This window comes from Bufo gargarizans, chromosome 5 (genome assembly GCF_014858855.1).
Source record: "Bufo gargarizans isolate SCDJY-AF-19 chromosome 5, ASM1485885v1, whole genome shotgun sequence".
Taxonomy (NCBI): Eukaryota; Metazoa; Chordata; class Amphibia; order Anura; family Bufonidae; genus Bufo; species Bufo gargarizans.
In genome coordinates this window covers 93,776,985-93,804,355 of record NC_058084.1, presented here as the reverse complement: position 1 = coordinate 93,804,355, position 27,371 = coordinate 93,776,985, and the positions used below count along the sequence as shown (strand labels likewise).

Here is a 27,371-nt window from a genome sequence, read left to right as displayed (position 1 = left end):
TAAACAGTAATGCTCACAAGAATGTGGGACTCGTATCTTCCATTTAAATGGAGTAGCGGTCAAGCATGCACACTGCCACTCCATTCAGACTGCATGGGACTGCTGGAGATAGCAAAGAGATGTATATGGCTATTTGGGCAATTTCATACAATTTTAATGGAACTTGGCTATCTTCATCAGTCCCATAGAATGCCAAAGATAGGCATTCAAATGGGAAACGCATGACTCCTGTTCTCATGCGGGTCCCAGTGGTCAGATATCACCAATAAGAACTTGGATGTCTGAGACAACTCCTTTGTGTACTGAGCACTTACTCATCTTTCTAGTAAATTCTTAAGTCACTGGGGGTCATTTATTGAAGACCAGCATTTCACGCTGCTCTTAGTAAAAAACCCTGTTGGAGAAAGATCCAGCAAGTTTGCTAAGTGCACACCTCTTAATAAATTTGTCACATCTTCTGCTATCAGTGAGCCACCAAATGAATCTACTCCAGCCAGGAACTGGAGTAGATTTCTGGTGCAATGTGCACCAGTTTTCTGGCACACATGTTGTTATAGGAGTCTTACCATGAGTTGCCCACCTTCTCTCATCCTCACCCCAGTCATTTCTTTGTGAAAAGTTAAAAAGTAGCAAATTTTGTTGCATAATGTCTCTTGAGACAAAATTTGCAATGCCAAAAAACTGGGGTAGAATGTGAGTACATTCCTCCCACTATCATCTCCTTCCTATGATTGCAGTCTTCAGTCGGAGCAGCTAAATGAGAACGTGGCAATATATGGAATATTTTGGATTGTATATTGATAACAGGTGTCTGATGTCTGTTTTCCAGTTGTGAAATACAAGATCAGCGTCTACACAGGACATTTAGAAGAAGCAGGAACTGAGGTTCCAGTTTATATCTGCTTGTATGGAGAGCGAGGAGACTCAGGAAGAAGAATCTTGTCTAGACCGGACTTGTTACGTCCTTTCCAACAAGGGCAGGTAAAATACCTTTGTGTACTTTTGACATCTCTGGGTCAGATTTATCATTAGCTCAAGTCAGAATAATGGAGTGAAAAAGTCGCACTTTTTTGCGCAATCGCTAAAACTGCACAAAAATGTGCAACTTTTTTCTGCTCTACACTATGCTCGCCAGTTTTCTGAAAGTGGGCGTGTTTTCTTATGTAAATGAATCTCTAGACAGATTTACTATTGGGACTATTTAAAAAGTCTCAAAAAAGTCGCAAAAAAAATGCGCAATTTCACTCCAGTGAGGACCATGCTTATCTTCTGAGACTTTTTAATAGAACATGCGACTTTTCCATTAAAACGTGCGACTTTTTCGTAAAGACGTGCAACTTTTGTAAAGCTGCTTACTGACGGATAAACTGCTACCGTCAAACCACATTTATTACAGTCTTAAAGGGCCGATCCTAAATCTGACTTGGCTAAAACTGACTTTAGCCATATGTGAAAGTGGAGTGAGCTGTCAGAGTCATGATAAATCTGGCCCACTGAATCTATTACTTAGTTCCTTTAAACATATAAAATTCCTATATGTTAGAAATGGAAATAACAGATTCTAATAACATACAGGATGGAATGATTATAGTTCCCGGTGCTGGTATACTGCAGCTCAATTTTTTTTTGCCCTTTAATGGTGCAAAGTATAGCCACTACACTGTGGATGGAGCATTCAGTTGCCCAAAAAAGATAATTGTGGAGTCGCCGGTTGTTTGACCCACACCAATCTGATATTGATGATCTATCCTAAGTCCAGGAAAACTGAAAAATATGTTTGTGACTGCATGTTGCCATTTACTGGAGTCAATACTCTAAGAATAGGGACAGTCTAGTTGTAAAACAGTCTGCACTCTTCTAACAAATGTCATGGATCAGAGGGTGTGAACCAACTGTGCCACTGACTGACTATACTCTGGAGGGGCGTGTCTAAGCAACTACCTGGCTTTCACTAGAGGCTCAGTTGGTGAGGATAGACTTGAGCCGTTAGAGTAGTTGCCAGGGGCTACTCCAGAGCAATCCTTGAGTCAGTGACAGCTGTTCCGAGTGGACCAGGAGATACCTGAGTAGGTACCTGAAGTATAAGCGTAGTCAGGTGAGCAGAGACGTAACCAGGAGCAATGGTGCAGGACCAGAGACGAGGCAGAGACGTGGTCAGACAGGAAATAGGTCAGGGCAGGCGCAAAGGTACAGATCATGTTGACTGCATGTTGCCATTTACTGGAGTCAATACTCTAAGAATAGGGACAGTCTAGTTGCAAAACAGTCTGCACTCTTCTAACAAATGTCATGGATCAGAGGGTGTGAACCAACTGTGCCACTGACTGACTATACTCTGGAGGGGCGTGTCAGATGGTGAGGATAGATTTGAGCCGTTAGAGTAGTTGCCAGGGGCTACTCCAGAGCAATCCTTGAGTCAGTGACAGCTGTTCCGAGTGGACCAGGAGATACCTGAGTAGGTACCTGAAGTATAAGCGTAGTCAGGCGAGCAGAGACGTAACCAGGAGCAATGGTGCAGGACCAGAGACGAGGCAGAGACGTGGTCAGACAGGAAATAGGTCAGGGCAGGCGCAAAGGTACAGATCACACAATCCAGGGTCGGCAACAGGAGAGTCAAAGCAAGCAGGCAGGGATCAGACGATAAGCAGAATCCAGGAACGAAGTATAGATCAGGAGCACACTTGAGTATCAGGAACTAACAAACGCAAGGACCTTGACACTGAGGCATTTGGGAAGAGGGCTGAGCCACTTTAGTACCTGCAGGAGAGCCAGGGTTGGTCAGCGAGGTCACCTGACCTAACCCCACAGAGCCCAAGGAGTGATGCGCTCCGCCCTTAGAGTAGTGTAACATGAAACCAGCCGAACACAGGCTGTGACCACGGCTGAGTGGAAGCTGTGGAGCGGAATCCTCAGAAGAAATAGTAGAAACAGAGCAGAGCCCAGGACGGCAGCGGTGAAATGGGAAGCACCAGCCACAGGTCACTGCTGGGCGCGGCGCCTGGAATCGTGGCGATAGGTGGAGGTACAGTGGCATACAGCAGCCGCTGTTATATCAAGGAAGATGTGGGCATGCCCACTGTGTTGCCAGAAAGTGTCCATTCCCTAACTGGAGACATTACAATTGCTATTTACAGTAGGCATCGGTATGATGTCCTCACAAATAGATGCTAGTTGGTTCCAGGGCCGGTGCAAGGATTTTTGCCAACACAAGCGAAGCTAGATTTTGGCGCCCCCCCCCCCCTCGCAGCTCACCTGCAAGGGGGGGGGCGCCCACCTCAGGTCAGACCAGGCATCAGCCCCCCAATGTTAATCAGACCTCAGATCATGCCCCCATGTCAGCCATCATGCCCCCATGTCACATTTCTCCCCCTCCATGTCACATCAGCCCTCCATGTCACATTTCTCCCCCTCCATGTCACATTTTTCCGCCCTCCATGTCACATTTTTCCGCCCTCCATGTCACATTTTTCCGCCCTCCCCCAGGGTGCGCCCTAAGGCAGCCGCTTGGTCTGCCTTATGGTAGCACCGGCCCTGGTTGGTTCGACTCAACCCACCAAACAGACCCCATTCCTTTTACTATGCGAGTGAAGTTTTATACGCCCATTATGCTAATGACATGGGCATAGCTGAATAATGGTTGGCAGTCCATGTACCACACTTGCTGGGCAGGGTTGCCAACCATCCAGAAAGTTCTAAACAGTCCGTAAAAATTGGCAACTTTTCTCCATGTCCATGATTTTTTTGCGGCTGGTGGTACTTGACTAGATTATTTCGGTGGTAATTATCTTCATTTAACTGCCCACAGTAAATGAGAGTAATGAGTTCTTATCAGTATATTGAGCTGTATTAATTATAATCTTTATCATTCATTAAGGTTTTCCAATTTGCCCATAATTTATTTGGGCTGCCTGTGATTTTGGGATAAGTTGTCCAGAAAAAAAAAAATTCTGGTTGGCAACACTGGGGCTGGTTGAAGTGAGTTGGCAAAAAGCCAATCAGCCTTGGTCAGGTTAGATAGAGGGCTCTGGTGTAATGACCCTATTCTTTGCCCTGGGTGACAGAATATCTAAATACACCTATTCTAATGGAAATGGCAGTCAGAAGTGGAAAGAGGGTTAATGAGCTTGAATGGGAGTTGAGATGCAGTACACTGGCATGACCACCACTCAGCGGATGGAACCTTCTGCTTCCATCTCTCTACTGCTTTGTTTCTGCTGGCAGCGGCTGCTAGCTGATCTGTGGGGGTGCCAGGTGATGGACCCCCACTGATTTGATATTGATGACCCTATCCTCAGGAAAGGTCATCAATATCAAGAGACTTGAAAACCTCTTTAAACTGGTGAACTCCAGGCAGGAGATAGTTAAAAATGACTTAGCAAGCCATATGAATAGGAAGCAAGCCCAATAATTTAGTGATCTTACATAAAAGAAATGAAATCTGAGGTTGATATTTCTCTTTTCACAAACAGACATGTAGAGAAATCGATTATCTCATAGAACGACAAAGCAGTATAATACAGCTGGCGATAGTAGTACAAGAAAATGAGCAGTGGATGTATTATGCAGTGGTTCCTTACATTTGACTTTGCTCTTGTTCCTTAGGTTGACGTGTTTGAAATTGAAGCTGTGTCACTTGGGAAGCTACAGAGCGTGCTCCTAGGCTGCGAGGCCAATCACAAGTCACAGTACTGGTATTGTGAGAAAGTAATCATCAGGGAGCAGGGCGAACTCTCAGAATATATCTTCAATTGTGAAAGGTAACATTATTCATACCATCACTATTCTACTTCGTGCATTTTTAAATGCTGTATATCTGTATCCCCTCAAGGATACTTATATGTTTGATGTCAGTTTTATGGAATAGGAGCTTTCAGAGCCTGTGTGCCACAATATGGGCTTTCAGTAATATTTGCACTTTCATTTCCCTAAGATCTTACTGCCTGTCACATGGGCATTTATTCTTTCAACACATTTATTTTTAAGTCTAAGAGTAAAACAAAAAATTTCTGTATTAACTCTTCTAAGGCCCACAATGTAATACATATTAAATAAACATCCACTATGAGGCATTGTGGATGTATACTAGTGGAAAATGCAAATTGAAAGTTAAAGGCCATGAACGCCTTCAAGGGCAATTTTTATGTTTGCATTTGACTAATTTTGAGCTAAAACATTGTTTCAGTTGATCTTTCTTTAAAACTTTCAACAGTTTTTGTTCTACAGGATTTAAGAGGACCTGTCACTGCTCCTGACATGCCTGTTTTAATAGCTTCATGCGTTCCCCGTGTAATAACAATTCTGGAGCATCTATTCTTATGTCTCTATGTTTCACCATTCCTTTATTATTTCTACTAGAAGTTATGAATGAATTGCTAGCAGTCTGCAGTAAGGGTACAGAGGGGAGGTAACAAGTTGGGGGGGTGTACGTGCACATACTGAAAATGGCAGCATTGATTGGATAGAGTGAGTCTGGGCAGGTACACTCCCCAACTTGTTACCTCCCCTCTGTACCCTTACTGCAGGCTGCTAGCAATTCATTCATAACTTCTAGTAGAAATAATAAAGGAATAACACAACACAGATCCATAAAAATAGATGCTCCAGAATTGTTATTACATGGAGAATGCATTAAGCTACTAAACAGGCATGTCAGGAGAGGTGAAAGGTTCTCTTTAAGTTTTAATCTATCTGCGGAGCAGTTTGCTTTCAGTTTCACACATAATCCTTCTGGTTGCTACGCTGACAGCTTGATGTTTAGCCTTTATCTCTGAACTCCTGACAGCTCATAAACACTCATTTAAGCCATATTCTTATCAGTTTGATAGGAATTTAGCAGTAATCAGTGGTTACGAGCTGTCAGGAGATAAGGGCTACAGACTGAGCCATCAGAGCGGCAACCAGATGGGTTCAGTGTGAAATTGCAAGCAAGATACTCTGCAGATAGACTGACACCTAAGCCTGTAGAACAAAAACTGCAATCATAAGAAATTTTCCCCAAAGGTGTTCATAGCCTTTAATGCCATCTGTCCTGACCGACAGAGAGGAAAACGGAACATCCGTGCCTCGTCATCAGTGAGTGAAAATGTGGGTAGCTGTAGTTGTGCAAATAGCAGTAGCAGCACAGTAGGCACCATCCATCCGGTCAGTAGCAGGGGTAGCGGGCCACAGTTCTCCCTCTCTTCCAGTAGATGACAGATTATTGAAGACAAAGAGGATAACATTGTGGAGAGGATGGCTCACTCATCCTCTCAGTCACAGCAGGATCATTTTGATGTCACCTCTAACACCATGCTTTTTATCTAGATACAGCGCATTTCTTCTGCTCCTTCTTCTTGTGGCCCCAGTGAAGCCTTTCACTTGTATTATCTTTGTCTTAACTGCCTCACCCCTAAGCCAAGCTCAGCTGCGGGTAGCTCTGTGCAAGTATCTAAGTATGGTAGTGTGCAAGATCTTCATGAGGAAAATAAGCAGTGGGCCTTCAAACACAAACATAGGCACCACAGCTCTATTGCAGCAGATGACATGGCATTACCAGATCCAGTTGGTATGTAAAGATGTGGAATTGGCAAAATGGTTCCCTTTTTTGGGAGATACCTCTTTGCATATTCGTTTCCCATGGAGCATTGCCATTAAGTCTCCATACCATGGAGTACTTCCAGTAAGTCTCCACACATGACTGGTCTTTTTAAGGAGATTCAGCACCCTGCCTAAGCCAAATCCAGTGGGAAAATAGAACTTTCTATAAATTGGAGCAAGACTGTCCCCCTTCTCCAGGTCTTCGTTGTGGCAGCTAGACCCCATCCACAAGCAGTGCAGTGTCATTGTCATAACCAGTTACTGCTTCTCCCACTCAAACTCCTCCTCCACCACTCTGTTGACTGTCATCGATAACAGAATGTGTGGCCAGAAAACAACTATATATGCACCTAGAAATCCGATGATTAGCAAGCTGAACCTCCACCTGATAAAAAGATACCTAGCTGCCATTATTTCTCCAAAAAAGCCACCCTTGTCTTGTACTCTCACACAATGGAGAACATGTGCCACTCTGTGCAATTATCTCTGTGTGGTAAGGTGCACGCCATCGACGGCACCTGGAGCAGCTGCTATGAGCAGGGATAGTACATGTCTTCAAAAGCAGCACAGCAACAATGCCAGGACCTATTGGCACCCCCGCGTTTCTGTCTGTCTGGCTCCCTTACCAGGCGTTTACCCACCTCCTCCACGTCCTTCCTAATAGATATCCTCTCATTCCTAACAGAAACAGAACAGGCTTTGCTTCCACTCCTCCTACCTCCTATCATATGTGTAAACTGAAGCATTGCCATGCTGGATTAGAACTAATGAGCATGGGCAAGAGAAGCCACACAGCGGGTCAGTTGCTAAAATGCATCAAGCAGCTGTCTCCCTACCAACTACAACTGGCAAGGTTTTCAGCAATAATGGCAGGAACATCGTGGCTGTGCTGCATTTGGGAGAAATTAGATATGCTCCCTGCATGTTGCATGTGATAATGTGGTGCAACGCTTTTTGAAGAAGTATTGTGGCTTGCAGAAGGTGCTGGCCATGTCCAGGAGTGTGTCTGCATACGAGAATGCCCTCCTAGACCTGCAGTGACAGTATGGTCTGCCATTGCATTTGCACCCCTTGATCCACACGTACCAACTTGCTGGATTTCCATCATGTACTGAATATGCTGGAGCGCCTGTATGAGCAGTGTAAATAAGCAAATGAATATATCATGCATGTGTTATTTTGTGCTCAGGCAGTGGCATCTCGTTAAGGACATGTGTTGCATACTCAGGTCCTTTGAAGAGGCCACCAGATATGTCAGTAGGAACTGCAGCATCTACTATATCAACCCTCTAATATTTATTTTAGAGTACATGCTCACACTGATTCAACAATGGATAGCGGAGGTAGAAGAGCTGCCACATCTCAATGGCCTCCCTGTTGCTATTGGTAACCCACTTGGGACAAAGTCTCCCTGTTGCTATTGGTAACCCACTTGGGACAAAGTGAGGAGCTACCAATGGAAGAGAAGGAGGAGCAGGAGAGATTGGTGGTGCAAGGGGATGAAAAGTCAGAGAAAAATATACAAAAGATCCTGCACAATTGTAACTAAATAAATATGTAGATGTACACGGCAACATTTTTAAGGAAAAATCATGGAAAATAATGCACTAACACAACAGATGTAAACATTACAGAATATATGGACTAAGTCCTCATTCTTGTATGATAAAATCTGAGACTCTCAGCCAATATATTTTGATCAAAACACATCTGTGCCTGCCTACCCATGCCAAGGTGGTCTCAGTCAGGCAGGCCCTACTCTAAACCTGCCTATGCCATTAGGCATCTATATTCAGGAGAACACACCCTGAGGCTGATGATGACACTGGCCATGGTGACCAATCATTGCAGTGGGGGCGAATCTGGAAAGAACTAGTTCCTCAGGCACGCTGTTGAGCATGGCAAGCCACATACTTGCTTGCTTACATGCTGAGAAGGCAAACTGATGACTACTGAATAGCCATGGTTTTAAACCCTTGCTATCAAAGTAAACTGGGGGAATTGGTCCTGTTGCAGAAAGGGAGGAAAAATTTCTGTATTACCAGGATACACTGTGTAAACAGCTTGCCGCAGCTTTTGGTGAGCAAGAAGCCTTCTGCCCACACGTCTACCACAAGTAGCAGAAGCCCCAGCAGCAGCCAATTTTGTCTGATGAATATTATGGAGCAATGTTTTTTATGTAATGCGCCAGACTGATGGAAATCAGCAAACAGATATACAGTACAGACCAAAAGTTTAGACACACCTTCTCATTCAAAGAGTTTTCTTTATTTTCATGACTATGAAAATTGTAGATTCACACTGAAGGCATGAAAACTATGAATCAACACAGTGTTTCCCAACCAGTGTGCCTCCAGCTGTTGCAAAACTACAACTCCCAGCATGCCTGGACAGCCTTTGGCTGTGCGGGCATGCTGGGAGTTGTAGCTTTGCAACAGCTGGAGGCACACTGGTTGGGAAACACTGAATTAACACATGTGGAATTATATACATAACAAAAAAGTTGAAACAACTGAAAATATGTCATATTCTAGCCACCTTTTGCTTTGATTACTGCTTTGCACACTCTTGGCATTCTCTTGATGAGCTTCAAGAGGTAGTCACCTGAAATGGTCTTCCAACAGTCTTGAAGGAGTTCCCAGAGATGCTTAGCACTTGTTGGCCCTTTTGCCTTCACTCTGCAGTCCAGCTCACCCAAAACCATCTCGATTGGGTTCAGGTCCGGTGACTGTGGAGGCCAGGTCGTCTGCCGCAGCACCCCATCACTCTCCTTCATGGTCAAATAGCCCTTACACAGCCTGGAGGTGTGTTTGGGGTCATTGTCCTGTTGAAAAATAAATGATGGTCCAACTAAACGCAAACCGGATGGAATAGCATGCCGCTGCAAGATGCTGTGGTAGCCATGCTGGTTCAGTATGCCTTCAATTTTGAATAAATCCCCAACAGTGTCACCAGCAAAGCACCCCCACACCATCACACCTCCTCCTCTATGCTTCACGGTGGGAACCAGGCATGTAGAGTCCATCCGTTCACCTTTTCTGTGTCACACAAAGACACGGTGGTTGAAACCAATGATCTCAAATTTGGACTCATCAGACCAAAGCACAGATTTCCACTGGTCTAATGTCCATTCCTTGTGTTCTTTAGCCCAAACAAGTCTCTTCTGCTTGTTGCCTGTCCTTAGCAGTGGTTTCCTAGCAGATATTCAACCATGAAGGCCTGATTTACACAGTCTCCTCTTAACAGTTGTTCTAGAGATGTGTCTGCTGCTAGAACTCTGTGTGGCATTGACCTGGTCTCTAATCTGAGCTGCTGTAAACCTGCGATTTCTGAGGCTGGTGACTCGGATGAACTTATCCTCCGCAGCAGATGTGACTCTTGGTCTTCCTTTTCTGGGGCGGTCTGCATGTGAGCCAGTTTCTTTGTAGCGCTTGATGGTTTTTGTGACTGCACTTGGGGACACTTTCAAAGTTTTCCCAATTTTCCGGACTGACTAACCTTCATTACTTAAAGTAATGATGACCACTCGTTTTTCTTTACTTAGCTGCTTTTTTCTTGCTATAATACAAATTCTAACAGTCTATTCAGTAGGACTATCAGCTGTGTATCCACCTGACTTCTCCACAACGCAACCTGACAGGGCACACCTGTGAAGTGAAAACCATTTCAGGTGACTACCTCTTGAAGCTCATCAAGAGAATGTCAAGAGTGTGCAAAGCAGTAATCAAAGCAAAAGGTGGCTACTTTGAAGAACCTAGAATATGACATATTTTCAGTTGTTTCACACATTTTTGTTATGTATATAATTCCACATGTGTTAATTCAAAGTTTTGATGCCTTCAGTGTGAATCTACAATTTTCATAGTCATGAAAATAAAGAAAACTCTTTGAATGAGAAGGTGTGTCCAAACTTTTGGTCTGTACTGTAGTTATATCTAGACTGGTTCAGTCCTTTCTTGATTGTGGCCTTTCTCTGGCACATTCCCTGCTCCCTGACCCCACAGACTTTTGGGCAGGCAGATTGGAGCACTGGCCAGAACTGGCCGAGTTTGCTTTCATTGTACTATCTTGTGCAGCCTCAAGTGTCAGCTCAGCATGGGTTTTCAATTGTGCCAGGTGACTTCTTTACATCCAAATGGACAAGCTTGTCCTCCACAAGTACAGAAAACATCACATGAGGAATTTCACACACCTCCAGCTAAGGCCAGTGAGTAGTTCACCTACGAACCATGCCACTGCCGCTGTCTGCCTGCCTACCATCCTGTTCCATATTGTATTGCTGCTCCCCCTCTTGCTATTACCAATACCCCTACACATCGGCACATTTACTGGCTTGCCATGGCTACTACCCATACACATCCACACATTTACTGTCTTGTCAGTTAGGTTGCATGCTGTGCTGCTACTGCTACCGTTATTATTACCATACTATTACTGTCGCATTCTGTGGCCACATGTTACTGTTGCCAAAAAAGGGAGAATTATTGGACACTTATTCAAAACAAGCGACTGCTTCTTTCTATACTACAGTGTGTATTAACACGGGCAGGCATCTTTGGACTCTTGTTCAGAAAAAGGCTGTGTTTCTTCTGACACTACCATGTGCAAATAAATATAGGAAAGCATCTGCCCCAGTTAAGCCACTGTTTCTTCCTACATAACCATTCATCTATATAAATATGAGAAGACATCTACACCCATTAACACGTAATTTTTGGACCGATTGTTCAGAACAAGATAGTGTTTTTTTTTTCTGATAATACCACTTTCGTTTAAACACCATGTACCCCACAATAAGGGACAAATTTAGTAACATTTTTCATTTTAAAAAGCATAAATTAAATGTGTGCAGTGTGGTTTTTAGACAGTCTACTGACACCATAAGCCATGCATTTAAGAATAGAAACATAGAAACATAGAATGTGTCGGCAGATAAGAACCATTTGGCCCATCTGGTCTGCCCAATATACTAAATACTATGGATAGCCCCTGGCCCTATCTTATATGAAGGATGGCCTTATGCCTATCCCATGCATGCTTAAACTCCTCCACTGTATTTGCAGCTACCACATCTGCAGGAAGGCTATTCCATGCATTCACTACTCTCTCAGTAAAGTAATACTGCCTGATAATACTTTTAAACCTTTGCCCCTCTAATTTAAAATGATGTCCTCTTGTAGCAGTTTTTCTTCTTTTAAATATTCTCTCCTCTTTTACCTTGTTGATTCCCTTTATGTATTTAAAAGTTTCTATCATATCCCCTCTGTCTCGTCTTTCTTCCAAGCTATACATGTTAAGGTCCTTTAATCTTTCCTGGTAAGTTTTAACCTGCAATCCATGTACCAGTTTAGTAGCTCTTCTCTGAACTCTCTCCAAAGTATCAATATCCTTCTGGACATATGGTCTCCAGTACTGAGCACAATACTCCAAATGAGGTCTCACTAGTGCTATGTAGAGCGGCATGAGCACCTCCCTCTTTCTACTGGTAATTCCTCTCCCTTATACCCAAGCATTCTGCTAGCATTTCCTGCTGCTCTATGACATTGTCTGCCTACCTTTAAGTCTTCTGAAATAATGACCCCTAAATCCCTTTCCTCAGATACTGAGGTTAGGACTGTATCACTAGTTTTATATTCTGCTCTTGGTTTTTTACGTCCCAGGTGCATTATCTTGCACTTATCAATATTACATTTTAGTTGCGAGATTTTTGAATAGCTATAGATGTCAGTGTCACTCTGACATTAGTTACTATTGCTATCCTTGCATTAAAGAGCTTAAAGGGGGAAAGGTGGAGAGAGAGAAAAAAAATAAAAAAGAGACAAGATTAAAATATGAGTACCAGGAGACCCCAGAGCTGCTTTCAATTGGGTAGAATTGATGCGGACGCAAATCAATTTTTTTTACCTAATTGTTAGAATCACTCAGCTGTTCTTCACACACATTGGTGTGATATGTTATAGTACTGGGAAGGTTTACCTAAAAGCAGACGTTCACTATTGGACATGATAGCACAGAACAGAAAACCAGGAGTGGCTGAGGACTACATGCACCCAGTATGTATTACACACAGATTTGTTGCACAGATTTGCATGTGGAAAAGCTGCGATGTAGTACAGTAACAGTTAAAGGGGTTCTGCAGTTTGTTTAAACTGATGATCTATCCTCTGAATATATCATCAGCATCTGATCGGTGGGGGTCTGACACCCGGGACCCCTGCTAATCAGCTGTTTGAGAAGGCAGCGGCACTGGCAGTAGTGCCGCGGCCTTCTCGCTATTTACAGCAGGCCCAGTGAAGTCACAACTAGTATCAACTGGTCTGGGCGAGGCTAAGCTCCGTTCACTGGAATGGAGCTTAGCCTCGCGCAGGCCAGTTGATACTAGTCGTGACGTCACTGGGCCCGCGGTAAAAAGTGAGAAAGCCACGGCGTTCCTGGATAGCCGCTGCCTTCTCAAAAAGCTGATCGGCAGGGGTCCCGCCGATCATAAGCTGATGATCTATCCAGAGGATAGATCATCAGTTTAAACAAGCTTTAAACAAACTGCAGAAACTCTTTAAGTAGATAAGATTTTCAAAATTTCATCTACAAGGTACATATTTTCTGTGCGTAAAATTGACCTGCAGTGTGGATTTTGAAATTACTTGTGTGGATTTTCAGTGCAGATTTCACCCTTTGTAATGCAAATCTGGGGCAAATCCATGTACCACATGTACCACATGCAGATTTTGGTGTCGTTTCAGTGCAGAAACTCAGTGAAATCTGCACAAAAAACATGTGAAAAATCCACATCAACAACGCTGCCTTGTGCACGTGCTACTAGAGTGCCTAGAGTCAGAGGCATGCTGATGACGAGCATCCCACGCAAAACTAGTGCCAAAATGAGATTGGCTGACTCAGCAGGAGATTTAAACTCTACTGCAAGGGAATTTCTTGGTCACTACCCTGAGCCAGCTTCTAGAAGGAGGTGGCTGAGAAGAACATGGTAGGGAAAGCCAGGTCAGTAACATTTTAACAATCAGTTGAACTAGATCTGCAGACAAACATTAAGAATGTTGGAGCAGATTGGATGAAGAAACAGCAAGCAAAAGCAGAATGCAATATAAAAAAAAAAGATAGGAGAACAAACAGAACTAAGGCAACATCAGTAAATCTGCTAAACTGAAAAGATATGCAATTACCTGCAGTAGGGGTACTGTTTTAAAGCCATGATGATGTCATGCTATTGCGATTTGTCAACTAATAAGATGTCAGCCTCGCAACGGTGTTGCTGTAACATTCATACATAGCCATAATACAGCACCCTTTTAAATGTTTTTGGGTACATTCATATGCCTCCGATTTCATACAACACCATTATGGCATTTTCCATGGGATGCCCTAATATGGAGCTGTTCTCTGTAATATCTCCAACATATGGTGCACATAGAGGTCCCATGGCTCCATTTAAGAAACTATAGGCATTCTGTGTGCTAACAAATAGCCTGTACATGAGTCTTTACACATTTAATTTCTCATAGAGAAGCATAGAAAATGGAAGATAAAAACTGAAAAAAATGTAAACTAGTAAAAATTTCTGAACATAAGTATGATTTTACTATGTATCCCAATTATTGCGTTACACACTTTTCTGAGTCTTGTTACCATATGCAAAATCTATGTTATCGTCCGGGGCATAATTATAGATGTTTTAAAGGTAGCATCCTTACTGGGTCCAGGAACCCTCTGCTACATATGAAAACACGAGTATTATAGAAAGCACATGGTAGGTGGGGGTCCCTGATCAAGATTTTGCATTAGGGACCAGGATCTTCAAGTTACTCCTCTCTTATAATTTTTTTTACACATTTTATAGGTGGCTTCCATATATGTCTCAAGGATCTCTTCATTCAGAAATTGAATTGCTAAAGCAAGGTACAAATGATTTACAGTTCCTGTTGTTTCAGCTGACTTTTCGAAAAATAAGCGGTCACATGTGTTTACATGAGGAATAGCTCTATAATAGACCATTACATGACTTGTATTCTGCTTTCATTTCCAATCTCTCCCCCTCCACTGCCATCTCTCATTGTTAGTTTTACCTGAGCTAATGGGTGCAGACTAGCTGCTGTAATGTCTCCCATGTTTCCCTATTTCTCTGTAGCACAACCTCAGAAACTGCATCAGTACTGCAGTGTAGTTGTGAATCCAGCACTAGTGTGAGATAGAATACTTCCTATAATCAGCAGAAGAATCATCTCTGTGTCTTTGCTCTGTCTCCGTCCAGCTTCTCCCTCCTCTTCCTTCTGCCCCTTGTGTTTCCATAGGCTTCTGTGGGCTGCATGTACAGCCGTGGCCAAAAGTTTTGAGAAATACATAAATATTGGAAATTGGAAAAGTTGCTGCTTAAGTTTTTATAATAGCAATTTGCATATACTCCAGAATGTTATGAAGAGTGATCAGATGAATTGCATAGTCTTTCTTTGCCATGAAAATTAACTTAATCCCAAAAAAAGCTTTCCACTGCATTTCATTGCTGTCATTAAAGGACCTGCTGAGATCATTTCAGTAATTGTCTTGCTAACTCAGGTGAGAATGTTGACGAGCACAAGGCTGGAGATCATTATGTCAGGCTGTTTGGGTTAAAATGGCAGACTTGACCTGTTAAAAGGAGGTTGATGCTTGAAATCATTGTTCTTCCATTGTTAACCATGGTGACCTGCAAAGAAACGCATGCAGCCATCATTGCGTTGCATAAAAATGGCTTCACAGGCAAGGATAATGTGGCTACTAAGATTGCACCTCAATCAACAATTTATAGGATCATCAAGAACTTCAAGGAAAGAGGTTCGATTCTTGTTAAGAAGGCTTCAGGGCGTCCAAGAAAGTCCAGCTGTCACGGATGGTGTAACAGAAAACAAGAAGTTACAAATAAGGATCCGACTGGCTTGATCCGAAACTAAGGAACAAAAGGGTGACCCCTATTTAAGCCCTGAAACTCTCCCTGTCTTCTCAGCCCATGCAAAGATCTCTATGATAGAAAATTGCATGCCCTCGTGCCTCGACTGTATGACACCTGAACACCCTATAATAGCGAGGGGACACGACCACCGGCTCCCTACACTTAATACGGAGGGAGTTAGGGTCACCTAGGATCAAGCAAACAGGAAAACACAAATCAATGAACAGACTTATCTGTAGAAGGATCAGTTGTAGCATCCAGCATGTACACACTGAAGGAAGTTGTATAAACCGCAAAGTGATGCAGTATGGGAAGGGATTTAAAGGGATGCAATCAGTGCAACTACATGACAGCTGAGAGAGGCTAACGAGATGACAAAACGAAAGCAAAACAAAAGAACCTCAAGCAGGAGGTCTGCCAGAGCTTCTCAGATGTCTGGTGGTGACAGTACCCCTCCTTCTACGAGTGGACTCCGGACACTCAGAGCCCACCTTCTCAGGATGGGACTTATGGAAAGCCCTGATGAGACGAGTGGCCTTAATGTCCGCCACTGGGACCCACATCCTCTCCTCAGGACCATAACCCTCCCAATGAATGAGGTACTGGAGAGAACCGCGGACAACACGAGAATCCACAATCCTAGAGACCTGAAATTCAAGATTACCATCAACCACAATCGGAAGAGGAGGCAAAGACGAGAGTACAATGGGTTGGACATAAGGTTTTGATAAGGACTTATGAAAAACATTATGGATCTTCCAAGTCTGAGGAAGATCAAGACGTTAGGCAACAGGATTGATGACGGACAAGATTTTGTAAGGCCCAATAAACTTAGGACCCAACTTCCAGGAGGGAACCTTCAATTTGATATTCTTAGTAGACAACCACACTAGATCATCAACATTCAGGTCCGGACCAGGCACACGTCTCTTATCCGCCACACGCTTATATCTCTCACTCATGCTCTTTAGATTATCCTGAATCTTTTGCCAAATAGATGACAAAGACGAGGAGAATCTGTCCTCATCAGGTAAACCAGAAGACCCCTCTCCAGAGAATGTCCCAAACTGCGGATGAAAAGCATATGCACCAAAAAATTGTGACTTATCAGAGGACTCCTGACGACGGTTATTTAAAGCAAACTCAGCAAGGGACAAAAAAGAACACCAATCCTCCTGATTCTCCGCCACAAAACAGCGCAGATATGTCTCCAGATTCTGATTGACACGCTCCGTCTGGCCATTCGTCTGCGGGGGAAAGCAGAAGAGAAAGACAACTGAACCCCCAAGCGAGAACAGAAAGCCTTCCAGAATCTGGAAACAAACTGCGTGCCCCTATCAGAGACTATATCTGAAGGAATACCATGCAATTTGACAATGTGATCAATAAATGCCTGCGCCAGCGTCTTAGCATTGGGCAAGCCAGGAAAAGGAATGAAATTCACCATTTTGCTAAAACGGTCCACCACCACCAAAATCACAGTCTTCCCCGAGGAACGAGGCAGGTCCGTAATGAAGTCCATGGACAGATGTGTTCAAGGACGGGAAGGAATGGGTAACGGAAGCAGAGGACCTGATGGCCCTGAATGAGGGACTTTGGCACGAGCGCAGGTCTCGCAGGCAGCCACAAAACCCTCAACCGACTTACGAAGCGCCGGCCACCAGAATCTCCGAGCGATGAGATCCACTGTGGCTCTACCCCCCGGGTGCCCAGCAAGGACAGTATTGTGGTGCTCCTTAAAAACCTTGTGTCTTAAAGCGAGAGGCACAAACAACCTCCCAGGAGGACAAAGATCAGGAGCCTCTGCTTGGGCTGCCTGAACCTCTGCCTCCAATTCAGGATAAAGAGCAGAGACCACCACACCTTCAACCAAAATGGGACCCGGGTCTTCAAAATTCCCACCTCCCGGAAAACAACGTGACAGGGCATCCGCCTTCACATTCTTAACCCCAGGGCGGAACGTGACAACAAAATTAAACCTTGAAAAGAACAAAGACCATCTGGCCTGTTTCGGGTTCAGACGCTTGGCTGACTCCAAGTAGGCCAGATTCTTATGGTTGGTAAACACGGTAATAGGGTGTCTGGCTCCCTCTAGCCAATGGTGCCATTCCTCAAAAGCAAACTTGATGGCCAACAACTCCCTATCTCCCACATCGTAATTTCTCTCTGCGGAGCAGAGTTTCTTCGAGAAAAAGGCACACGGTCGCCATTTGGCAGGAGAGGGACCCTGAGACAAGACCGCACCCACACCCACCTCAGAAGCGTCCACCTCAACTATGAAGGGCAGAGAGATATCAGGTTGTACCAAGATGGGAGCGGAAGCAAAACTCTCCTTGATACTAGAAAAGGCCTTACGCGCCTCTACCGACCAGGAGGAAAAATCTACCCCTTTCTAGTCATATCAGTGAGTGGTTTAACAACAGAGGAATAATTCAAAATAAACTTCCTGTAATTATTGGCAAAACCCAAAAAACGCATCAGCGCCTTCAGATTCTCAGGAAGCTCCCACTCAAGCACAGCACGGACCTTCTCGGGGTCCATGCGAAAACCAGAAACGGAGAGAAGAAACCCCAGAAATTGAATTTCTGGAAACTCAAACACACATTTTTTCAGTTTAGCGTACAATTTATTCTCCCGCAGAATGAGCAAGACCTGACGTAGGTGGTCCTTATGAGTTTTGAAATCAGGAGAAAAAATCTAAATGTCATCTAGATACACTAATACAAATTTCCCCATTAAATGATAAAAAATGCTGTTCACAAAATGCTGAAAGACGGCTGGAGCATTCATCAAACCAAAAGGCATAACCAAATTCTCAAAATGGCCCTCAGGGTTATTGAAGGCCGTCTTCCATTCGTCTCCTTCTCTGACCCTGACCAGGTTGTATGCCCCTCTTAGATCCAACTTGGAAAAAACTTTAGCCCCAACAATCTGGTTAAACAGGTCCGGGATCAGAGGAAGCGGATAAGGGTCACGAATTGTGATACTGTTCAGCTCCCTGAAATCCAGACATGGTCTTAAAGAACCATCTTTTTTCTTAACAAAGAAAAAAACAGCAGCAACAGGTGACTTCGAGGGTCGTATGTGTCCCTTTCTCGGACTCTCAGAGATATAAGCACGCATAGCGACCCTTTCAGGTTGGGAGAGATTGTATAAACGAGATTTAGGCAGCTTGTCGCCTGGGATGAGATTAATAGGGCAATCGTACTCCCTGTGAGGGGGCAACTCCTGAACACCACTCTCAGAAAACACATCCGAAAATTCAGAGAGAAAAGATGTTAGTCTTAGTAGAAACGTCTGAAACAGATGTCGTGAAGCAATTCTCTCTGCAAAAGTCACTCCAACCATTTATTAGCCTCGCTTGCCAATCAATGGTGGGGTTATGTTTAGTGAGCCAGGGTAGCCCCAACACTAGAGGATTAGGCAACCCGCTTAGGACGAAACATGACACATCGTCAACAATCAAACGGATATTGTGAACTATGCCCTTTAACGATTTCTGAGAAAGTGGAACGGAATCAATAGCAAAAACAGGTATATCCTTTCCCAAAGTGCATACCTGGAAACCATGTGTTACAACAAATTGATTATCAATGAGATTGACAGCTGCTCCACTATCTACAAAAATCTCACAAAAAATGTTCTTGCTCTCTAGCGCCACCCTGGCAGGTAGGACAAAATGGGAACTACAAGCAAACGGATATAGTAACAGATGGAACGTTTTTAGAGGATTTTTTTCTTTTTGTTTCTTTACTACTCTCAAAAAACTGCCTGAATCTCCTAGAGGGACAAACATTTGCCAAATGATTTATACCTCCACAACAGAAACAAACCCTCCTCTGAGAGCTGAATCTTCTATTGTCAGAGGCAAGCAAACCCAGCTGCATGGGCTCCTGCTCAGAGGGGATTGAGAGAGACTGAGACCCCTGCGCACTGAATGAGACCGCCGCACTGTCCTTGGACTGAGTATGACAGGAAGGAGTTATCTCTCCTCTCTCTCTAAGACACCTGTCAATACGAACGGCCCGAGACATGGCAGTGTCCAAGGAGGTAGGTCTCTCATGAAAGGCAAATGCATCTTTAAATCCCTCTGAAAAGACCATGGCAAAATTGACTTCGGAGTGCAGCATCATTCCAACCAGTATAAGCTGCCCATCTCCGAAATTCTGAACAGTATATCTCTGCAGACTGTTTACCCTCGCATAAAAGACGTAGTCTAGACTCAGCCAGAGCAATACAATCCGGATCATAATATATCTGACCCAGGGCTAAAAAAAATTCATCCACTGAACGGAGGGGCCGTGCCCCCACCGGCAGCGAAAAGGCCCAAGAGGGTGATCCCCACTCTCTGCTCCTCATCACCAGAGGAATGGGGAAGTAGGCGAAAATGGAGTTTGCAAGCCTCTCTAAAACTAACCAAATTCTCACTACCCCCGGAGAACGTATCCGGAAGCGAGATCTTAGGCTCAGAACAAACTCCATGAACGCAAGCTGAACCGGTCACCTGAAACTGATCTACAGTTTTACGGAGATCTGCTACCTCCAATGAAAGACCCTGCATGTGTTCAGTCAAAAGTGAAACCGGATCCATGCTTGAGACTGTTTTTTTTTTTTTTTTTTAATTCTGTTTATTTGAAGCAGATTCATCAAAAAGAAACAAGGCACGGGTCATGTACCCACATATCAATCATTACACACACTTTCCCCGCATGGGTTCCAGAGAAAACCAGGGGGCACAAACAGTTACATGAGGAACATGAGTATAATATACATGAATCTGACTGCATTTTCCAATTTTTCTGAAAGAAGTAAAAGCAAATAAAAACCAGAAAGAAATAAAGAAAAGAAAGGAAAGAGGGGGGAGGGACAGAAATAGGGGGGAGGAGGGGGGGGAGGCAGGACTATACTGCCAGGGGTCCCAGGGTATTACCCAGAGAAGCTTTAAGATACCACGAGGTATACTGAAAGGGCTTCACCAATTCCCTAGTCTCTGGCGGACTAAAGTGCGCGGCAATAAAAGTACGCCATTTATTAAAGAATTTGGAAGCTGAACCTTCTTTGTGCCTAGACGCTTCAATCCTTTCAAATCCCAAAAGAACTTTCAATTCAGAGACCACATCAGGAATGTCTGGCATGGCATCTGTAAGCCATCTTTGGAGCAAGACTCTTTTGGCTACTAATAAGACTGAGTGCAACAAAATCGGGATCCGAGTCTGGTTCACCGGGCGGATATAATCGGGGATTGTCACCCTGAAACTCCCACCACCAACCTTGCAGTGTATCTTTAAAGTTGTCGTCTCCGGCCAGAAAAGAAGGAAAGCGCCATAGAAAATCAGTTCCTCTAGGGTAGGTATCCTGCAGGGAAATGGAAATAGGTGAGTGATCGGAAATCAGTAAGTCATGAATTTCGGCGGAGACCACCCTAGATGCCATGTGCAAAGGAAGGAAAAGATAATCAATACGGGACCATACATTATGTGCATGTGAGAAATGCGTATACTCCCTGTCATCAGGGTGTAAAGAGCGCCAGGTATCATACAATCCTGTAGAGGTTAATAAGGGAGGTAGAACCTTGTCAGAGAGCCTTTGCGAACTGACCATCCCCACATCCCTCTTCCGGTCTTCCAGAACAGAGGCAACTGAGTTAAAATCGCCACCCACAATTCTGTTGTGAGTTCCATCCAAATGCAGTCTGTTCTCCAGAAGAGCGTAAAAGGGGGCATTATTATCATTCGGGGCATACACATTATGGATGCTATAAGAAATTCCTCCAATCTCTACTAATAACCTATGCCACCTGCCCTCACTGTCATGGGATTCCGATAATATTTTCCCTGAAAAATTCCTATGTAGCAATGTGAGTACTCCAGCTTTGCGCTCCCTGGCCGAGGATCCGCACACAGAACCTACCCAGAATTTTTTCATTCGGAAGAAATCTTTCTCCTCCAAATGAGTCTCCTGCAGGAGAACTATATCAGGTTGGAAACGCTTCAGGTGGCGCAAAATCTTAGACCGCTTCTGCGGGGAGCGTAAACCCTTGACATTCCAGGATATAATTTTCATTGTAGCCCTGGTATGTACGGATCCCTGAGCAGAGAAAGCCAAGGGAGAGGGGAGGAAGAAGGGAGAGAGGAGGGAGGGAAGGAGATCAAATAACACAAAACAGAAACCAAAACACGTGCAACCAAATAGCCCTGCCTAGATGAGTGGCAGCAGAAGCCAACCCGCCAGGCCGGATATGGCTATATGATGGCAGCCGTGACTAGATCTAGTTATAGACTTTCCTTTTTTCCGCCATGGCAGAGCTCTCACATACCTGGCCTAAAACAATAACAATTTGTGCGACTGAACAGTAAAGGCCTTAGCGTGGGGCACAGAGCTAAATAACAAAACAACCTTACTCTCGAACAAAGTCAGCAACACTGACAAAAACTGCCCCTCAGGATTGAGTCCCAACCACATTTTGAATTGAGGAATATCAACGTCCTCTTCTGGAGGGCCTTTCTAGGCCACTGCGCAAACGGTCATTCCCTCGTCGAGCAGCTGGATCCAATGAGTCCTTCAAAGTAGACCGCTGGGGAGAGAGGGGCACATCATGCGGTTCCGCATCCACAATCTCGTCCAAGGCCTCCTTTGCCTCAGTGGGGGATCTAAAGGTAATGGTCCCCCCATTTGCTCTGTGAATCTTCAAAACCGCCGGAAAAAGAAGCTGAAATCTGATGTCTCTGTGGTATAACTCAGTGCAGACTGGGCTGAAAGCCTTGCGTTTCTTCGCCACCTCAGCCGAGAAATCCTCAAACAATAAGATTTTGTGGCCTCTGATTGTTATCTGATGCCGTCTTTTACGGAAACTGCGGAGTAATGCCACCTTATCATTGAAGTCCAGCAATTTGAAAATAACCTGACGAGGCCTCGCATCCCCACCACGTGGAGACTCAGAGTTTGAGTCCCTAGAAGCTCCTCTATCTGGGCCAATCCTGTGGGCCCTCTCCACTCGACAGAAAAACTTCAGGCCCAGGGCCTCAGGCAGTTCTCTCTCACATATATCCAAAAGGTCCAGTTGTTTAATGGATTCAGGCAGACCAACCACCCTCAGGTTATTGCGGCGTGACCTGTTTTCAAGATCATCAACTTTAAACCGTAGGTATTCCAGGTCATGCTGCTGTGATTTCAAAACAGCCTCAGTGTTCCCTGCTTGCTGCTGCAAGGAGCGTAACTCTTTTTCAAGGGCCCCCACTTGCATGCTGGTCTGGTTTACCTCCTCCCTTAGGGAGTTAAATGAGGCCAGTATTGTTGTTTCCAGCGTTTTCTGGATGTCCGGCATTATGCGTAATGCCACCTCGATGGCTAGCTGCTTGTAATCCAGCGTGGCCGAGCCACCTAAAGGGGACCCCTCTCCCTGGGTGCTCTGAGAGCCCTCCTCCCGAAATAGCAGTGGCTGAGTGTCCGCCATTTTTGCCGCGCTCTGTGAGGCTGCTAGCTGCGCACCTGTGATCTTCTGCCCGCTCCGGAGGAGGTATCTTTCCATCAGCTCCTCAAGGCAGGTAAGTGGTGTCAGTCGGACGTTCCTCAGGATCGGTAAGCAGATCCCTGCGCTGCAAAATGACACGGGTATTCGGCGATATGCAGGAGCTCTGAGCGCTGCGTCCTCACATGGCGGCGCCGGAACCGGAAGTCTTGAGACTGTTTTGGCGGTTTATAATGTCACGGATGTTGTAACAGAAAACAAGAAGTTACAAATAAGGATCCGACTGGCTTGATCTGAAACTAAGGAACAAAAGGGTGACCCCTATTTAAGCCCTGAAACTCTCCCTGTCTTCTCAGCCCATGCAAAGATCTCTATGATAGAAAATTGCATGCCCTCGTGCCTCGACTGTATGACACCTGAACACCCTATAATAGTGAAGGGACACGACCACCGGCTCCCTACACTTAATACGGAGGGAGTCAAGGTCACCTAGGATCAAGCAAACAGGAAAACACAAATCAATGAACAGACTTATCTGTAGAAGGATCAGTTGTAGCATCCAGCATGTACACACTCCAGGAAGTTGTATAAACCACAAAGTGATGCAGTATGGCAAGAGATTTAAAGGGATGCAATCAGTGCAACTACATGACAGCTGAGAGAGGCTAACGAGATGATAAAACGAAAGCAAAACAAAAGAACCTCAAGCAGGAGGTTCTGAAGAACGTCTGTCAGAGCTTCTCAGATGTCTGGTGGTGACACCAGCAAGCGCCAGGATCGTCTCCTAAAGAGGATTCAGCTGCGGGATCGGAGTGCCACCAGTGCAGAGCTTGCTCAGTAATGGCAGCAGGCAGGTGTGAGCGCATCTGCACACACAGTAAGGCGAAGACTTTTGGTGTCAGCAAAGAAGCCATTTCTCTCCAAAAAAAAACACCAGGGACAGATTGATCTTCTGCAGAAAATATGGTGAATGCTGAGGACTGGGGCAAAGTCATATACTCCGATGAAGCCTCTTTCCGATTGTTTGGGGCATCAGGAAAAAGGCTTGTCCGGAGAAGAAAAGGTGTGCGCTACCATCAGTCCTGTGTCATGCCAACAGTAAAGCATCCTGAGACCATTCATGTGTGGGGTTGCTTCTCATCCAAGGGAGTGGGCTCCCTCACAATTTTGCCCAAAAGCACAGCCATGAAAAAGAATGGTACCAAAACACCCTCCAACAGCAACTTCTTCCAACAATCCAACAACAGTTTGGTGAAGAACAATGCATTTTCCAGCACGATGGCGCACCGTGCCATAAGGCAAAAGTGATAACTAAGTGGCTCGGGGACCAAAACGTTGACATTTTGGGTCCATGGCCTGGAAACTCCCTAGATCAGGGCTGGCCAACCTGCGGCTCTCCAGCTGTTGCAAAACTACAACTCCCAGCATGCCCAGTCTGCCTACAGCTATTAGCCTACAGCAGGGAATGGTGGGAGTTGTAGCTTTACAACAGCTGGAAAGCCGCAGGTTGGCCAGCCCTGCCCTAGATCTAAATCCCATTGAGAACTTGTGGTCAATCTTCAAGAGGCAGGTGGACAAACAAAAACCCACTAATTCTGACAAACTCCAAGAAGTGATTATGAAAGAATGGGTTGCTATCAGTCAGACTACAAATTAGCGTGGTATTAAAAAGCAGGAAGTGCTCAACCCCATATGCAGTGGTGCATGTATACTGGGGGGGGGCAGATCCTGCACTTGTGGCCCGTTGCGAATGGCAATACCCAGCAAAAATGCATACAATGGAGGATGCCTGCAGCGGACCACAAGTACCACAATGGAAATCCTACACAGGATAGCAATTGTGTGGATGTGATAAGCAGTCAAAATAACATAACAAAAACAAAGACAAGTGCACTATGCGGTCTTACTAACCCTCATACTGGTGTAAAATTTAGAATTAGCCAACATATCCTGCTTGGAGGACATGTCAGTCAGGAATTGGCCCAGAAGTTGATTGAGAGTATGCCCAGTCGAATTGCAGAGGTCCTGAAAAAGAAGGGCCAACACTGCAAATACTGACTCTTTGCATAAATGTCATGTAATTGTCGATAAAAGCCTTTGAAACGTATGAAGTGCGTGTAATTATATTTCACTACATCACAGAAACAACTGAAACAAAGATCTAAAAGCAGTTTAGCAGCAAACTTTGTGAAAACTAATATTTGTGTCATTCTCAAAACTTTTGGCCACGAATGTATGTTTCATCTCTCAAGATTGATGTTAGCTGTGTATTGACCATGAATGATTAGAGCAGGAGGCGGGTAGGAAAAGTGAAGAAAGGGGCACTTTTCTCTAAGAAGATAAATTATACATTTTCTTACAGTTCCTTGAAAAACTATTCATAATCCTTGAACTTTAAAAAAAAAAAATCACATTGCATGCATTTGTATTTAGACCCTCTGAGTCAATACTTTGTAGGACCACCTTTCGCTGCACTTACTGCTGCAAGTGCATTGAGGTGTGTCTCTAACAGCTTTGCACATCTAGAGGCTGAAATTTTTGCCTGTTCTTCTTTGATTGGATGTAGAATAGCAATTTAGGGATGGGAGTTAGCTCTGGACTTTGACTGGGCCATTAAAACACATGAATATGCTTTTATCTAAACCAGGCATGCTCAACCTGCGGCCCTCCAGCTGTTGTAAAACTACAACTCCCACAATGCCCTACTATAGCCTGGTAGCTGTAGGCATGCTGGGAGTTGTAGTTTTGCAACAGCTGGAGGGCCGCAGGTTGAGCATGCCTGATCTAAACCATTCCATTGTAGCTCTGGCTGGATGTTTAGGGGCCATTGTTCTTCTGGAAGATGAGCCATTGTCCCAGTCTCAAGTCTTTTTCAACCTCTAAGAGATTTTTGTCCAGGATTGCCCAGTATTTAGCTCCATCCATCTTCCCATCAACTCTGACCAGCTTCCCAGGTTCCTGATGAAGAAAAGCATTCCGGGAGCATGATGCTGCCACCACTATGTTTCATGGTGGGGATGGTGTATTCAGGGTCATGTGCAGTGTTAGTTTTCCACCACACATACAGTAGGGCCAGATTTATCATTACACTTACATCTTACTCCACTTCTACATATGTCCAAAGTCACTTTTGTCAGATTTATTCATGGTCCTTTAATACTGTGATAAATGTGGTTTGATGGTAGCACTTTATCCTTCAGTAAGCGGCTTTACAAAAGTCGCACGTATTTATGAAAAGTCGCATGCTCTATTAAAAAGTCGCATAAGATAAGCATGGTCCTCACTGGAGTGAAATTGTGCAATTTTTTGCTGCTTTTTTAATTGTCGCAATAGTAAATCTGTCTAAAGATTCATTTACATAAGAAAACACGCCCACTTTCAGAAAACTGGCGAGCATAGCGCAGAGCCAATAAAAGTCAAAGCATTTTGTGCAGTTTTAGCGATTGCGCAAAAATTTGCAACTTTTTCACTCCATTATTTTGACTTGAGCTAATGATAAATCTAGCCCATAGTGTTTTGCATTTAGTCCAAAAGTTTCAACTTCGGTCTCATCTGATCAGAACACCTTTTTGCACATGTTTGCTGTGTCCCCTACATGGCTTGTGACATACTGCAAACAGGACTTTTTATGGCCTGCTTTTAAGAATGGCTTTCTTCTTGCAACTCTTCCATAAAGGTCAGATTTGCAGAGTACGTGATTAATAGTTGTCATGTGCACAGATTCTCCCACCTGTGCTGTGAATCTCTGCAGCTCCTCAAGAGTGACCATGGGCCTGGGCTGTCAGTTTAACTGGACGGCCATGTCTTGGAAGGTTTGCAGTTCTGCCATACTCCTTCAATTTTCGGATGATGGATTGAACAGTGCTCCTTGAGATGTTTAGAGCATGGGATATTTTTTCTCAACTTTATCCCTGACCTAACTGGTGTATGTTTTTCCTGTTGGTGTTTGATCAGTACCATAATGTTCTCTAACAAACCTTTGAGGCCTCCACAGAACAGCTGTAGTTATGTTAAGAGTAAATTACAAATACATAGACTCTATTCACCAATTAGGTGACTTCTGAATGCAATTGGTCACACTGGATTTTATCTAGGTGTGTCAAAGAACAAAGGACTTAATACAAATGCACGCCACACTTTTCAAATTTTTATTTATGAAATTTTTTGAAAACCTTGTATCATTTTCTTTTCATTTCCTACATACTTGCTACTTTGTGTTGTTAGATCACATACAATCCCAATCAAATACATTAAAGTTTGTGAATGTAATGTGAAAAAATTTGGAAAAGTTCAAGGCACTGTACAGGTCCTTCTCAAAAAATTTGCATTTTGTGATAAAGTTCATTATTTTCTGTAATGTACTGATAAACATTAGACTTTCATATATTT

The 27,371-nt window shown here is 44.2% G+C and overlaps 1 protein-coding gene across 1 annotated transcript in view; it reads left to right on the top strand.

The window, feature by feature from the left end:
- RP1 (RP1 axonemal microtubule associated) overlaps positions 1–27,371 on the top strand; it is a 659,535-nt gene that overhangs the window by 266,588 nt on the left and 365,576 nt on the right. The window contains exons 23-25 of the mRNA XM_044295389.1: positions 808–981; positions 4,603–4,757; positions 14,429–14,487. Coding sequence (XP_044151324.1) covers positions 808–981; positions 4,603–4,757; positions 14,429–14,487 — 388 coding nt within the window. The remainder of the gene's footprint in view (positions 1–807; positions 982–4,602; positions 4,758–14,428; positions 14,488–27,371) is intronic.